This window comes from Ornithodoros turicata, chromosome 3 (genome assembly GCF_037126465.1).
Source record: "Ornithodoros turicata isolate Travis chromosome 3, ASM3712646v1, whole genome shotgun sequence".
In the NCBI taxonomy this organism is placed as follows: Eukaryota; Metazoa; Arthropoda; class Arachnida; order Ixodida; family Argasidae; genus Ornithodoros; species Ornithodoros turicata.
The window spans coordinates 37336848-37351194 of NC_088203.1; the positions used below are offsets into that span (position 1 = coordinate 37336848).

Genomic DNA, 14347 nt, shown 5'->3' on the forward strand with positions numbered 1-14347 from the left:
GAGGTTTCTTAACACAGTCTCGCGGTCTCGAAGTAAAGTTGTTGTTGTTCCCTTGCTCTGAATCTCATTACATTTGTACCAGGGTGTCGAACCGCAAAAAATACGGGTTCGGTTTGGGTTCGGGTTCGCGTTGTTTTGATTTCGTTCCGGTTCAGTTCCGGTTCGGCCAGGCCAGAAATCGAACCGGTTCGCAGCCCCGAACCGGTTCGCGAACGCGATATATCCCCGAACCGTTCAACGCTTCCGTTATATATGTTCCATAAAACTGCTTTTATCAGGAAATGCGTGGCTAATAGCTTACTGCTGTTGTCTGCATTGACGTCTCTAGCGGTGAGGTAGCCCTTTAGTGAGAGAAATGAGAAATGGATGGACACTTATTGCAACTAGAGTTCACGCTGTTGAAACGGTGTAGTCCTGCTACTTTCTGTTCCCAAAATATCTTTTTTCACACGCACAGTGCCAGCAAGATACACTTAAAGGAAGCCTAATAAGATGGACAGCGTAACATAGACGACAGTACTTGCCGGCAAACTGCCTTCGCAGCGTGAATCGATCTGAAACCGTACTGAAGCATGTCGAAAATAAGCCTGCAAGCCTTACTCTGTCCGAGCTCACAGCAGTGTACTTGTTAATCCACAACACAACGGCAATGTGTCACGACGACAAAACTGCGCTACCAATAAGCAGAACCGCATTTACTTTTCAAAACACGACCAATCAAACAGGCACCGTTCTGCGTACGCTCCTTCTCCACTTCTCATGTTTCTGACTTGTTTAATTTGTGCTGCTCACGTGTAAAGGTAAAATCTTGGGCGCTTATTTGATCACATATTCGTCCTGTAGAGCTATATAACTGGCCTACTCCATTCGTGTTTCATTCGTCCGCGTGGCACATGGTCTCTGAAGAGTAGACGCCACACCGCGTGCGTTGGGCGCTAGCCGCGGCACTCACAAGGACAACTGCGCTTCAACATGTTAAAAAGACGCTGAAAGTATACTTATACCCTAGTTACACTAGCTTTCTCAACCACGGTTGAGTCGACTGCAGTCGAATGGCTCAGCCACGGTTGAGTGAACCAGTGAACTGAGCAACGAAATCAATATAGGCGCGTGATGATGATACCAAGGTGTCTTCGTTCGGGGATAGAGAGGAACTCTTATGCTGACTTCTTTTATGTCCGAACCGTTTTGTTGCGAACCGGTTACCGCTATTATTTTTTACGGTTCTGCTCCGGTTCGGGTTCAATAGTGTCATGAAAATTTCGGTTCGGGTTCGGTTCCGGCAAAAATAACGGTTCGGGTACGGTTTTCGGTTCGGGTTCGGTTCGACACCCTGATTTGTACAGTATGCATCGTCATAATGCACTGTCAGCGAAATCTTACGACGCACACCAAACGTATTCGCGAAATCGAGCGGTCCACATGTGCTATGGTTCTACGTTAACACGAATGAAATGAAGGCCACGACTTTGCTTTGTCGTGCATGTCAAATTTCGCGCCACACGTCAGCGTCGTCTGCTTTTCAGCTTCGATGTGTGATGGGTCGGGGTGGAGGGGGTACAATACTGGGCGCCATTAAATAACCAGTCTTCAAAAATTTATTGGGCCATAAAACTTTTAAGAATTTTACACGACTGTATTAGTGCGATATTATGTACTGTGATCAGTGGTTCATGCTTATGGATTGTAGATGGAGATTGCGGCTTTGTTGGTTGTTTAGTGCTGCCATCTAGCAGCACTTCCGGCGGAACTTAGATTTTTATTCTCCTCTCAAATACGATGAAAATGACTGCGTCCGTCCCATGCTGACGAACGTACGATACGACGTTACGTTGTTGAGTCATTCGCGTTCGTACTGTTCGCTGTTGTTCTTCTAATGCGCTTTCTTTCTGCTCAGCGAAAATGAAACGGACTCTTGGTGCCTGCAAGTCAATCCTGCTAGCAGCAATCACAACAGTGTTCGCGCCTGTTGCTCTAGGTCACAACATTTGCAATGAGAAGATCGGAAACCTCAACGGACCACAGATATCTAGGTAAGACATAATTGCAGAGTGTTCGTAATCTTTCTTACGTAACACTTGCACACGCTGACGGAGGGTCTTTCCTCAGTGTTTCGGACAAACAACTCTTCCGCGGGAATCGTTGCTTGCGATTGCGGTGGCGGTTTATTCTTCCGTTTCAGTGAGCAACATGCCGTGATTTGTAGCGGACTGACGGAAATTACTGACTAATTACTTCGTGAGAGTCGGCATCCTTCCATCGTTTGTGAATTTCAACGAGTGACACTCACTGAAGGCTTTGAGATGATTTGTCAACAGCCTTGAGACGCATCGAGCGACTGAACGCATGTTTCCCCGACAGTGCGTCTGTTATTATGCTCTAACCTCTATTAATTTGTTGCCATTTATTATTTTCCACTTCCTTAAAATTACTGTATCGGTCATTCAAGACATAACTGGCTAAAACAGTGTCGTATGAGTGAACGCATCCAAAATGTTTCTTTTCAACGAGACGCTGTATCTGAAGGGAAGTCGAACATTGCACGTTTCGAGTCTGTTCAGCTATGCTTATGCTTTGGTGGAAGAAAGCTACGTAACGGCAAACGTCAAACGAAATCATTAGGCGCGTGGCACGTTCTACTGAACTGAATAGGGCCTCAAAAACGCCGTGAAAACTTCGTATTAAAGCTGCATTATGTCATCGAGGCTCGAAATACACCAACTGCGATTAAGATGCTGGTGACATACCTGTACGCGGTACCATTGCTGTTGAATTTGGAAATGCGCGCAAAAGGTTACGTAACATCTGTGTGCATGACTTGAGAGTCCCGCGATTTTGTCTGTCATTGCGATTGCCCGCGATTTTGTCGTGTGGTTCCTCACCTGACCCCAAATTGCATCACTTGCAGGCCTCGTGAATTTCAGTCATGTAATGGCTCTGTGTAATATAGGTTTCACACTATGGAGACTCAAAAAGTTCAAGACCCAGTTAAGTTTTGATACAGTAGTATTGGCAGACATTTTGACGAGTGTCTGTCTTGACATTTAAGCAATTGTCGTAGGAATGGACGCCCTTCAGCGCAAAGGGAAACCTTTGCCCACAAATTTCGGGAACACTAAACTGTATCGAAGAGATGCGTGATGAAACTCTGTTTCTAAACTTTTTGTACTTAAAGACAACAAAGTTTGGAAACCTACTGTGGTGTAACCACACTGTTTATCGATGTCCTTAGTTAACCAAATTACTGCAAACACGTAGCGGAGCTTGCGGGATCTCCTGAACGATAATCTCTACTCCGTCGTCTTGCTGTACTTTCTCCGCTGTTTGATAACTCGATATAGAGGAGCTCTGACGAGAGAAAACACTTGAGTGGAGTAACACACTGAGTGTACAGTTGCATGTGCATTTTTTGCGGCCGTAAGGATTTCATTTATCGAAATCTGACTAGGCTCATCTCTGAAATAATGAATTTGAAAAGTGTGTGTTGGGTGGGGTTGCACTGCACCTGCAAACAAGCTTAATATATATATAGTTTCTTTAATAGCTTTTTTTTTCCCCTTCATTATAATTCACTGGCTCGCACTGTGGCATTGAGGAGTGCTCAGTCACCCTCCCAGGTGTATATTGCTCGCTGAGCGACCTCTGGTTTGCCAATTCCGAACGATGCACAGCTACCCAAAGCTGACGAGCCGCAAACACGGCAAAACACGTATCCTCTGGTGCTGTCGCATCGTTCCATGAGTATATATATATATATATATATATAAAGACAGAGTTTGCACCAGTGTCAGTCATCATGAATGCAAGTACTCTGCTCAGAGTTTTCTTAACTGCAGAGTTCCATATCAGTTTGGAGAAATGAGATTGACTCCGAAATATTACTCTGTGTGAAATATTTCCCCCATTATATTGCGCTACTATTAAAATTTTTACACTATTAGACTCATTAGCCAATTCTTCTGGCACAACGATGTACTTTCAAGACATAGCAGAGACAATGTGCCACGTGATTGATGTCGAGTGAAGGAGATAAGAATGACAGCTGCTCCATTTGTGCAGATGAGTAACCATGGGCGACAGTAAATGTCCATTCATTGAGTACATTCCTTTGTTCTGGAGATATCTGGCAGTGATAACATTGTGAGGCAAGGAATGTGCCTCTGACTTTGGGGGCCAAGAGTCACTACGTTGGGAGTAAGACATAACATGAAGATTCGAGGGATGTGTTTCTTTCAAAGTACTCGGAGTGCTGGAGAGAGTAAGAAATTCGTGCTCTTCAGTGTAGTCTGCAAGAAGGTCTGTCAAGCTTCATTGCACACTCCTATCCCCATTTTTTTTTATATGCAAAGCACCGGCAGTCTTAAGTATTTTTTTTATCGAAGCATAAGGCCTGTAGTCAGGTAATTTTTAGTTGTAAAAGGTACCCAATTTTTGAATGATAATTTCTTTGATACCACAGGCCAGTTATTTGACCCAAAAGCAGGAGTGGTTGCGACAGGCATAAAGAAGGAATAAACAATTACTCGTTAAATTATAATTTTTAAGAGACCACACAAAGTACTACATATGAGGTGGGAGAGGTAATGACAGAAAAAGAGTAGTGCAATATAGTCGCTACGAGGTAAAATTAAATGGTTGCATCCATCAACATTAACATAGCTCATGTACCCATGGATGCTTACGTGCATAAAAACAGGCGGAGAGACATTTGCCGAGAAAGGCTAACTGGCCTCTGTTTCCAAGGTTGGCTCTGCATAGCTCTGGATGCATTATGATATCCTTCACTCGCATGTCATTCTGTTTACGTTGCCTCGGGGAACCTTACACTTTTATCTGTAAGGGGGAAGCAGTCCTCACTCTTGCCATTGGGGGTGCAAAGTTCCCCGACCCTATCAGCTGGTGTTTGCACCACAAGGCACTGTCATTGTCAGGGGAGGGTTTTGGGATGAACCAGCTACATTCCAGTTAATGCCACTCATCAGAGGATGCAACATTTTTGTGTTCTTTGTGGACTGTTCATTGTACCCCCCCCCCCCCCCCCCCCCGAAAAAAAAGAGAGAAAACACGCACACAAAATAAACCAAGTAAGGACAGAGTTGACCGTGCATTTGGCACCTTATCTAATTTGATCCTTCTTGTATCTCCCGGCGTCAAGCCACCAATGATCTTATCATCAACAAAGCAGACTTGTGTCGTTTTCATAGCGTGATGATTGTTCGGAGCTACTGTGAATATGGGTGGGTGGTATTGGATGAGTAATTGCGAGTGTGAAATTACAAAGAGGCCCCTTCGCAACATCCTCCGATCGCAGATGTTGCGCAGAGTTGTCATGAGGCAATTAACGGTCGCAACCTTGTTTTCGATGAAGACCTTCAACTGTGACGCGGCCTCACAGTGGTTGCTAGCGTGCGTGATAGGAAAGGCGCTTGTACGATTTTTCAGCTGGTTCGTTCGACTCATGTGACTAAAGTGCGTTGTGCTGCAGGTGTTTGTTAAGGAGCACACAATGCAATCAGGTGACGATGATGTCACTATGAGCAGTACCCTGTGGTATTCAAGGAGTGATTAGAGAGCTAAAACATAAAATCACGTTGGGAAAGATATCGGATGCTGGTTTTATTGGGGTCGTTTTTCGACGGGGAACATGATAGCCATTGCAATTGGAGCCGCTGGTGATGCAGCTTTGGTGTCGGCTTACGGTGGAATAAAATTCCCCTGTGGGTTTTCTTTCAATCAATGATCAGATAATAGCCCAGCGAATGCCGCCGGCAATATGTACCCGATTTCGGCACGCGCGACCTTGCTCCGAAGTGAGCGTGACTTTGAATTTTCCCGCAGTTGCATGCATGTCGGGATTGTCGTTTGCGTCGTAGCTAGAAACGGCGTGACGTTTTGTGCCTCGTTGAATACCATTAATTTATCGCGATATATCGGGTGACTTCTATGGAATGGGCCTTTCCAGAGCATGCTCTGCCCATTCCACCATGTTCTCTGATGTTGTTGCACCATTAAATATCACATTTTATGTTGCGGTTTTGTCGAATAGAGTTTATTAATAGAAGTTCATTCTAAGGATGGGATTAATATGTCTAGAGGTACCTTAATTTACCTGGGATCAGTATCTACATGTATGGAGATAATTTAATTTACCTGTCGAACGAAAAAAGTCGCAATCTGTTTGTATGATATCAGGATTGCCATAACGAAAACCTGAGACTAGGGGAAAATAAATAAAAAAGGATGCACACAAACACAAGTGTCAAACGCAGCTGAGGTTTTAATGTACAACCCAAAGATATATACAGAAAAAGCAAGTTCACGGTGGGAGGGGGAACAACTTTGTATTTTCAACATTTATATAACAAAGCGTTTAAATATGTGACCATACACAACACTTGATCAGATTTTATCATTCTACTGGCACATTATGACCTCTGATGTGATTGCGCCAAAAAAACACGAAATATCATTATATAACAAAGCAATATTTTCTGCCATCGTTGGACTGCTGTAGTAATGTTGCTCAGCCCCACACCTAAAGTTTAACATCATTAGGTGCTAGAGATCCTTTAAATAAAGAAAAAGAAAAACATGTTCCTAAAAGTTCCTCGCAGCGCCATAATTTAAGGGTGATAGGTAATCCCATGGACGCTTAAAGTAGCACAAAGTCATTTTTAACACCCTGTTTTCTTTCTATAAAACTGTTAAGTAGGCCAGTAAGATGCACCATGAGAAGTTATTCACACTACAGAGGCATAATTATCGCAGAAATTGAATTTAAAGTAAAAAGCTGCAGCAAAAAGTGACCGTGCGCAACAGTGGTGGAGAGCAGTACCAGCCTGTGATCTGCCTCCAACCTCGCGCTGACGCTACAAAGTCCGTGCTCGCTTGGTTCAGAGAAATGTTGTCTGCTGTACTTAGCTGTCGTCTGCTACTGGGCTGTTTGGGGCTCTGAAAAACGCATTGCTCCTGGGTTTGTCATGATTCGGCCGCTCCTTCGATCCCTAATTCTCCGGGGAACTGGCAAAACTGGTTTACAACAGCAAAGGGGCAGGGAGCTGACACCCAGTGACCAGCGAACCAGAACGTGTGGACCCTGTAATGTCATCGGTGACGTGGCATCATGCTTCTCCTCCTTGTTACACCCGGAATGGTGAGCCAAAGTTGAACGCGCGGAGCTATGTCTATGTGGGGAGAATAAGGACTTGGGCTTGTTGGTAGGACATTCTAAGAGAGGAATAGCATAGAATTTTGCAATGGTTCGTTGTCTATCGTTACTTCGTCTTCATCCTGGATTTTGTCTGGGATCCCTCATGGCTATTCCTCTCTTAGAATGTTTATGTGAGTTTTTTTCTGGGAAACAAATTGCACACATCAAAGCCTTTCATGCTATGAAGGAAATTGACACGCACACTTTCATCAGATGTCTTAATCTGAAAATTTTTGGATGGCCCTCAGTGCCCCCTTGCACAGTGTTACCATGTTAACATGTTTCCATCATGTTTACAGATTCAAGTGCAACTGGCAAAGTATCCCTGTACATAATTTGTACGGCTTCAGTTTTTTTTTTTCTGTTGTACAATTTACTGAGAACAAGAGGTCTCCATAGAGCTTTTTCTTTTTGTCAACTATGCAAGTGCTTGGGGAAGGCACACAGATTTTGGGGAAAGCACGAATGGCAGAAACGTCCTTAATGGGCATTGTTTTCTACAAATACTTTAACAAAGATCTCTGATAACTCGTAAATGCACTTCATTGCAGGTATTCGTGGCAAGTGCAGGTGAAGCCAAGTGATGTTGTGGACACTTTCTACATTTCCTTCTGCCAACCCCTCCAGTTCCCTCCAGGGTCTCTGGCGGAGCAGTGTAATGGTGCGTCTGTGTGTCGTGTGCGTGACAAGGTGGTGACTGTGCATAGCAACCTTAATTACAATGTGTCTATGATGTTGCCAACCACGCCGTGGCTCGTGGTGTCAGGACTGCAGTGTACTGCGAGTGAGCAGTATCGGCTGACCATACGTCACTCCTGTGGTCTCCATTTGGTAAGCCCTCTTCCACATCGTACAGACTTTCGGTCGGTTGATGCCCAAACGCAGGACGTTGTCGGGATGTTGTCATTTGAAGAAACAACTTTGATACAACTGCATATTTGATAGCCACGGTTGATAGCCATGCTGTCCTTCTTCCATAAAATTTATCGCAACACATACGCGATCGTCTCCTAGTTCCTGCTAACTACATTTCATCTCATCTGGACCTCATCCATAAGGTTAAGCTACCCCATTGTAATATCACGTCCTTTCTAAAATCATTCTTTCCTAAAACAGTTAGCGATTGGAATCTTCTGCCTGAACATTTTGCTTGTACACACGACCGTGCTGGTTTTAAGGCTACCCTCCTCCAATCCAGGGCTTCAGGTTCATTATGCTCTTCCCGCGGTACACCTTGTCTTCTTCCCTTATCAATTTGATATTTCATTTTTCACTTTTTATAATACTTTTGTTATGGGTTTCTATTGTACTTTTCTTATGTGCTTCTCACCACTCCGTTATGTAATACCCCCTTGGCGTCTTTTACGTACTTAAATAAATAAATAAATAAATAAATATTGCCCATGCAGGTGCTCCACTCTGAAATCTGTCGAAAAAGGTTGTCATAAGTGACACCCCACTTTACTGTGACATGACCTGCAAGGAGTCACATCTGCCCAAATAACCAAACCTCCTGCGACAGCTGCAGTCATTTCTATCTCCACACCAATTACTTACTCCTTATGGAGAGACTGCTGTGTCTGCGAGATGGGCTATTGTTGTTACCACATGTTTCGATATGTATTATGGGTACCAGGTAGTCCGGCTGTCCGTGGACTGTTAAACCGCTATCTAAAATTGATTTACATTTAAGCACTGGGAATAGCTTTGTGCAAAGGGTCTGGTTTCCGAAGTGGAGTACCTCAATGGTGACAAAGTTCCAAGTTTGTAAGTGTTGTAACTCATTAAGTAAATCCATTTTGGATACTTCTTTTTGTCAGCCTTCGCATGTATGGCATGGCATGTTCTGGTAACAGCATGGCATGTTGACGGTTGTATACGGGCCGGGTATATTAAGCTCTCGTCGTCATCCAGTACTGATCACATCGACCTTATGGTTAAAAAAATGACTGTTTTCGTGTAACAAGAAGTGTGGGGCCCGAGTCGTGGGATATACCATCACTGTGCTGTCGTATCATAGAGTTGTTACCAAGAAATTATCAGCATAGCTATCTAAGGAAAGCTGTCATTAAATTCTGTGAACCTTATAAGGCACCTCTGCTTGTGGCACCTCTTTATTTGTAGTTTATTATATTGTGCACGCTTGCACGGCACTGTGGTGAGTATGAAAGAGGATCTTGAGCGCTTTGTGTCGTGATGTCAGAGGAGTGTCATCATTCATTTTGCTAGTCACCAGCAGGTGACTTCACTCTTGGAAGTCTGCCCACAGAGTACATCATAGCTTGTTGTGACGCATCAGTTTTGCTACTTGCGAACCCAGTTTTCCGTAAAATTGAGGATCACGTGGATGCAAATAACCGGTCAGCCTGGATAGTCTGGTTAACGATCGATAACCATCTCAACGTAAATGTCGTCAACAAGGTATTTGAATACTGTAATACTTTCGCTCCAAACAATACCGATAAGCAACGAATTCCACTCGGGAATAGTACGGACGAAAAACGAATGTTGAAATGTTAAAGTATGAGCAACTACTGGTTTAAAGGAAAAGGGGTGAAGATGGTGCGTATATCGTGGTTGGAGTTGATCTAGATACGAAAAGCACTATAATCTAAAATTACTTCTCGACGTCTCAAGCAAGGACTTCAGTCGCGCAATTTTTCTTGTCTTCAAGGACGTAATGTCTTTTTCACTCATAAGAGCAGTTAGTCTTGTCTACCGAATGCATGAAAAATAAAACGCACAGCTTTCTGTTGTAGTGCTTCAAGTTTATTTGCATCAACTTTAGTATGTGGCTATTTTAGCGGGTAACTTTGGTATTTACCTATCCAATAAAACATACTACAAACTGTCATGATCGATATGAGGGAGGAAAAAAATCGCTGTCTGGCTTCAGCAGTACCCGGTCGTCACTGTGGGAGGGAGTGGTATCTCATCTCGTAAAATTGCATTATCGTGTCCTGTATCTATAAGAGCTTACAATATTGCAGGGATCTCCAGAGTTCCTCGCGGAGTCGAAATCCAGGTGCCAGACCTTCTTTTCATGGCGGACTTCGGCGGCGTGCGCATCATCCGGAAGACGGAACGAGACGCCCTGCTACGCGTATAACGCTGACGGCGCCAAGTTCGATCTCACCCCGCTCATGAAAATGACTGGCTCCCACCCTGTGGAAAGCTTGGACAAGGACGTTGACCTTCGCATCAACGTCTGCTCGGATATGGTTGGAGGTGAGCACCGTTGCAGGTCAAAGGCAGCGCTGTGTTGCTTCTCCCTCCTTCCTTACAAGGAGGGATGCCATTGGGTACCACATTGACCCCTCTACTATGTGGACTATGCATGCGGCACTCTCCTCAGAAGAGAGGTGTGAAGCCGTTTGAAGCTGGGGGAGTCTTATCCAGTTGGGCAAGAACGGAGCGATGTCATCATGGTGTACACACTGTCTGCTCTACTTTCGTGGCTGCTGGGCTTAGATATATAGAATAGAGTCGAACCGAAAATTTTACCGGTTCGGATCATCGAGCGTGAGTGTTTTGTTCCGGTTCAGCTCCGGAAGGCAATTACAGCAGTTAGTTCTGAATGGTTCGGTTCACAAACCGGTTCAATAATATAAACCTGTCCGCATCAGAATATCGCTGTAGGCGAAATTAGCTTCAGCATGTGTATTGCTCCACAACATTTTTGTTGTTCCCCCTGTCTCCTACTCCTTCCTGCTGTCTTCTGTCCATGTCTGCGCACCACTTACGGGGTTTATTCGCGGCGCTAACACGGAATAAAGAAAAATGTTGCCATACTTAATTTTATATGGTGGACTGCGACAAGAGATTGCAGTGTTCATGGCAGATTTTTTAGATGGCTTAACACGGATGGTGTGGGGAAAGCGGGACGTGCCCTTTTCAATCAGGTGTTCTTCTCCTACCACAATCAGAGTTAGCTCACGATTAGAATGGTATCAATATTTCATCCGAGATGTTCAGAACAGGGGCTGTACCATTATTTGACACTTTGCATATATTTTAATTGTAAGTGGAAAGCGTACACCCTGCTTTCGAAGCAAATCGTGAAAATAGCTTCGATATTTTCAATTCCTGCTTGCACTCCTGCAACATGTAACTTTCGCCTACACATACTATCAAAAACCTGCAGCGAAATTTTTACAGAAATGCATGAGCCCCGACGTTCTCAGGAAATTGAGAGATTGAGCGATATCGTTCTAAATTGTGGTTGGCTGCAATCATGTTGCTCTCGTTCAAGCCGTTCGGAGGTGCTTTTAAGCTGCGCCCATCAAAGATGACAGAGAAAGCGAAATTTACAATGGGAAACAACGAATAAAGGTCATCTAGGCGCCATCTGCTCCCGGCAACAATAAATGATTTCTGGAAAACTCGAACGCGATGTGCGTTAAATTCATCACCTTCTTGACAAACTTATTTCTCTAATCTTCCAGCGGACAGCACACTGGTAGTGCGCACACACATAAAGAGACTATGATGACATGGGGCTGATGCCGGCCACCAAGTTTTGCACATATCTACCTTGGCATGAATTAACAGATAAGATGCTTTGTAAAAATAATACACCAAATGGTATACCTTTATAATCATTCTGCCGTTATCAGGGGTGGCAGTTTACCAGTAAGAGCAAAACTCGAAAGGGGAATCACGCTCGCGTTTCTAAGTACATGGTCTTACGGATAATTGAATGCAACGATCTGTGTAAATATGGAACACGGCTATATATAGTTTCGTAATTTTCTGCCCGCAGACTAAGCAATAGTGGTTCTTCTTGGGCAAGTTGTCTTATGAATGTCACAAGATTTTATCTAATTTGATATATCACTGTTTAATTCAAAGTATTTTCATCCGTGCACATGGATTATGTACCTACATAAAGACTGTGAGGACCAAGAGTGAAGCGCAGTCCCCACTGTGTGACATTTATTTAGTCCCATGCATTTGGTCCAGAAATGGACTGACACCAGCTCCCGTGGCATAGTGGTTAAGATGATCGCTTTCCACGCCGAGACTGGGAGGTGACACGGGTTCGAATCCTGTCACCGGCTGTGCTGTCTGAGGTTTTCCCCGGGTTTTCCGAAGACTTTCCAGACGAATGTCGCCACAGTTCCCCCTGAAGTCGGCCCAGGACGCACACTAACCCCCCTGTCCCCCACTCCTTCCTGCTGTTCTCTCTCCATCTGTCCACGTCTGTACGCCGCTCATAGCCACAGTTGCTTCGTGGCGCTAACACGAAAAAAAAAAAAGAAAAAAAGAAATGGACTGATGATTGTGGCAGTTAATTTGGATCCCCAGAAGTACTAAATTTGCTCACACAGAGTAAATTTATTCCTTTCTGATGCTCCAACTACAAATTGTGGTGTATGAAAGTCGTTGGCATACATCAGTCACATTCCACGTAGCATATTTTCTATTTCTCCTACTTTCTACTTTGTCCCACAGTCGGTAATTTCGCCAGTGTGAAGCGATATTTGGACCGGTTACCAAAATGCGGTTCAGTTCCGATCCAGCTCCAAGATGGTGCCAGTAGTTCCGGTTCGGTTAAAAATAACTGTTTTCGGTTCAGGTTCGGTTCGACTCTCTGTATAGGATAGGGTATCGATGTTTTAATCTTCGTTAACTACGTTCATTTTTCAATTGGGGGCTGCCTTCTAGTGACCTGCTGTAAAGAACGTCTGTTTTTGGTTTCGCCGATTCTTCTCCGTCTCGCCATGCACACATGGTACAGAGGAAACAGACGACACCTACTCCACTTAAAGCCCATATACTCGTATATCTGTAGAGAATTTAGGCGCACAATACCAGGAATGCGCAGTCCCTGTAGTGTGTAGGTCGGTCAGTGGGGTACCATAGGCTCCCCAAAAGTGAGGTGGAAGCCCGAAAACCCTCTTCAGCACCACTCTGAGGGTTCTGCTAGAAAGGAATAGGGGAGTATAGGAGGATACGAGGAAACTAAAGACAAAGCACATAGTTTATTTGTCTTTTTTTTTTCCTTCTTTTTTGCATCATATACCAGGTCACCTTAAGGAAGAACCTAGTTAAACATTTTAATCATGGCGGAATGCAACTACTATCTTGCTTTCGCATAAAAGTTCCTGAACATGGGCATTTTTGTCAGTTCTCGAGTTACCAACAAAATTGTTGTAACATGGACACCTTGATGATGCAGCTTTTGTGGGAACATGGGATACATTTCATTCGGAACCGTTGTTTTGATTGGACCGTTGATTGGGAGACCGTATGGTACCGGAGGAAACCTGGGGAAGTATACTGATGAGAAAACCAAGGAAAATATGTAAAATAGGAAATTATACATATAATCTGTGACCATAGTATTGTGGCTTCTCTGAAATTGCTAGTTTTTACTATTTTCCTAAAACTTGTGGTCATTGCCAATGAACTAATCGAGCATTTTGAGCTGCAATGTAGGACCAAAGTGCAAAGTTACGCTGTTGATTCAGTTCAGACCACGACCTGCTAGATTATAGCGACCATGGCATTTGCACATCTCTTGAGTGCCGCATACAACTATCTATCCTGTACAGCTGTTTTCTGGGGGTTTTGGGTGGCACTGGTCATCGGCCTGCTTTGTTGCTTCTTTGACTGCTGTAACATCTTGTATTCATGCTCGTTAGGATTCTTGCCCAAGCAGTGCTGAATTTCATCATTCATTCTGTGCATTTTGATGAGAGCTATCATCTGGGCGCTGTCTTACACAGTTGCTGTCCTTAGCAGACCTCACAGTCGGCGTGGACTCTGAATAAGAATATCTGATTATGACATGATCATTGTAGTAGGTTCTATTTCAGTCATAACTGCATCAGTATATTTATAGTACATGATGGCAGAAAGTAATGCAGGTAGGATGATGACAGCATACTTAGGGAAGTACAGCTAATGATGGGATGACGGCAGAACGACATACATGCGGCACATACTTTCAGAAAGAGTTTACTGGCAATAGGCAACCTTTGCCCCCATGTAAATGAATGTGATTGCAGCACAGAGCTAAAGGGAACTCAGATAAGATTGCGCTCGAACAAAAGAATTGTATATGAGACATATACGAATCATTCCTGATTCAGCAAAGGGGAAACTCATGCGTCAGCATGGCTTCCTCAGCCT

At 44.0% G+C, this 14347-nt stretch overlaps 1 protein-coding gene across 1 annotated transcript in view; it reads left to right on the forward strand.

The window, feature by feature from the left end:
- Positions 1–1775: 1775 nt before the first annotated feature.
- Positions 1776–14347, forward strand: part of LOC135389324 (cation-independent mannose-6-phosphate receptor-like) — a 121580-nt gene continuing 109008 nt past the window's right edge. Inside the window, exons 1-3 of the mRNA XM_064619387.1 lie at positions 1776–2033; positions 7762–8041; positions 10201–10438. Coding sequence (XP_064475457.1) covers positions 1903–2033; positions 7762–8041; positions 10201–10438 — 649 coding nt within the window. The 5' untranslated portion in view covers positions 1776–1902. The remainder of the gene's footprint in view (positions 2034–7761; positions 8042–10200; positions 10439–14347) is intronic.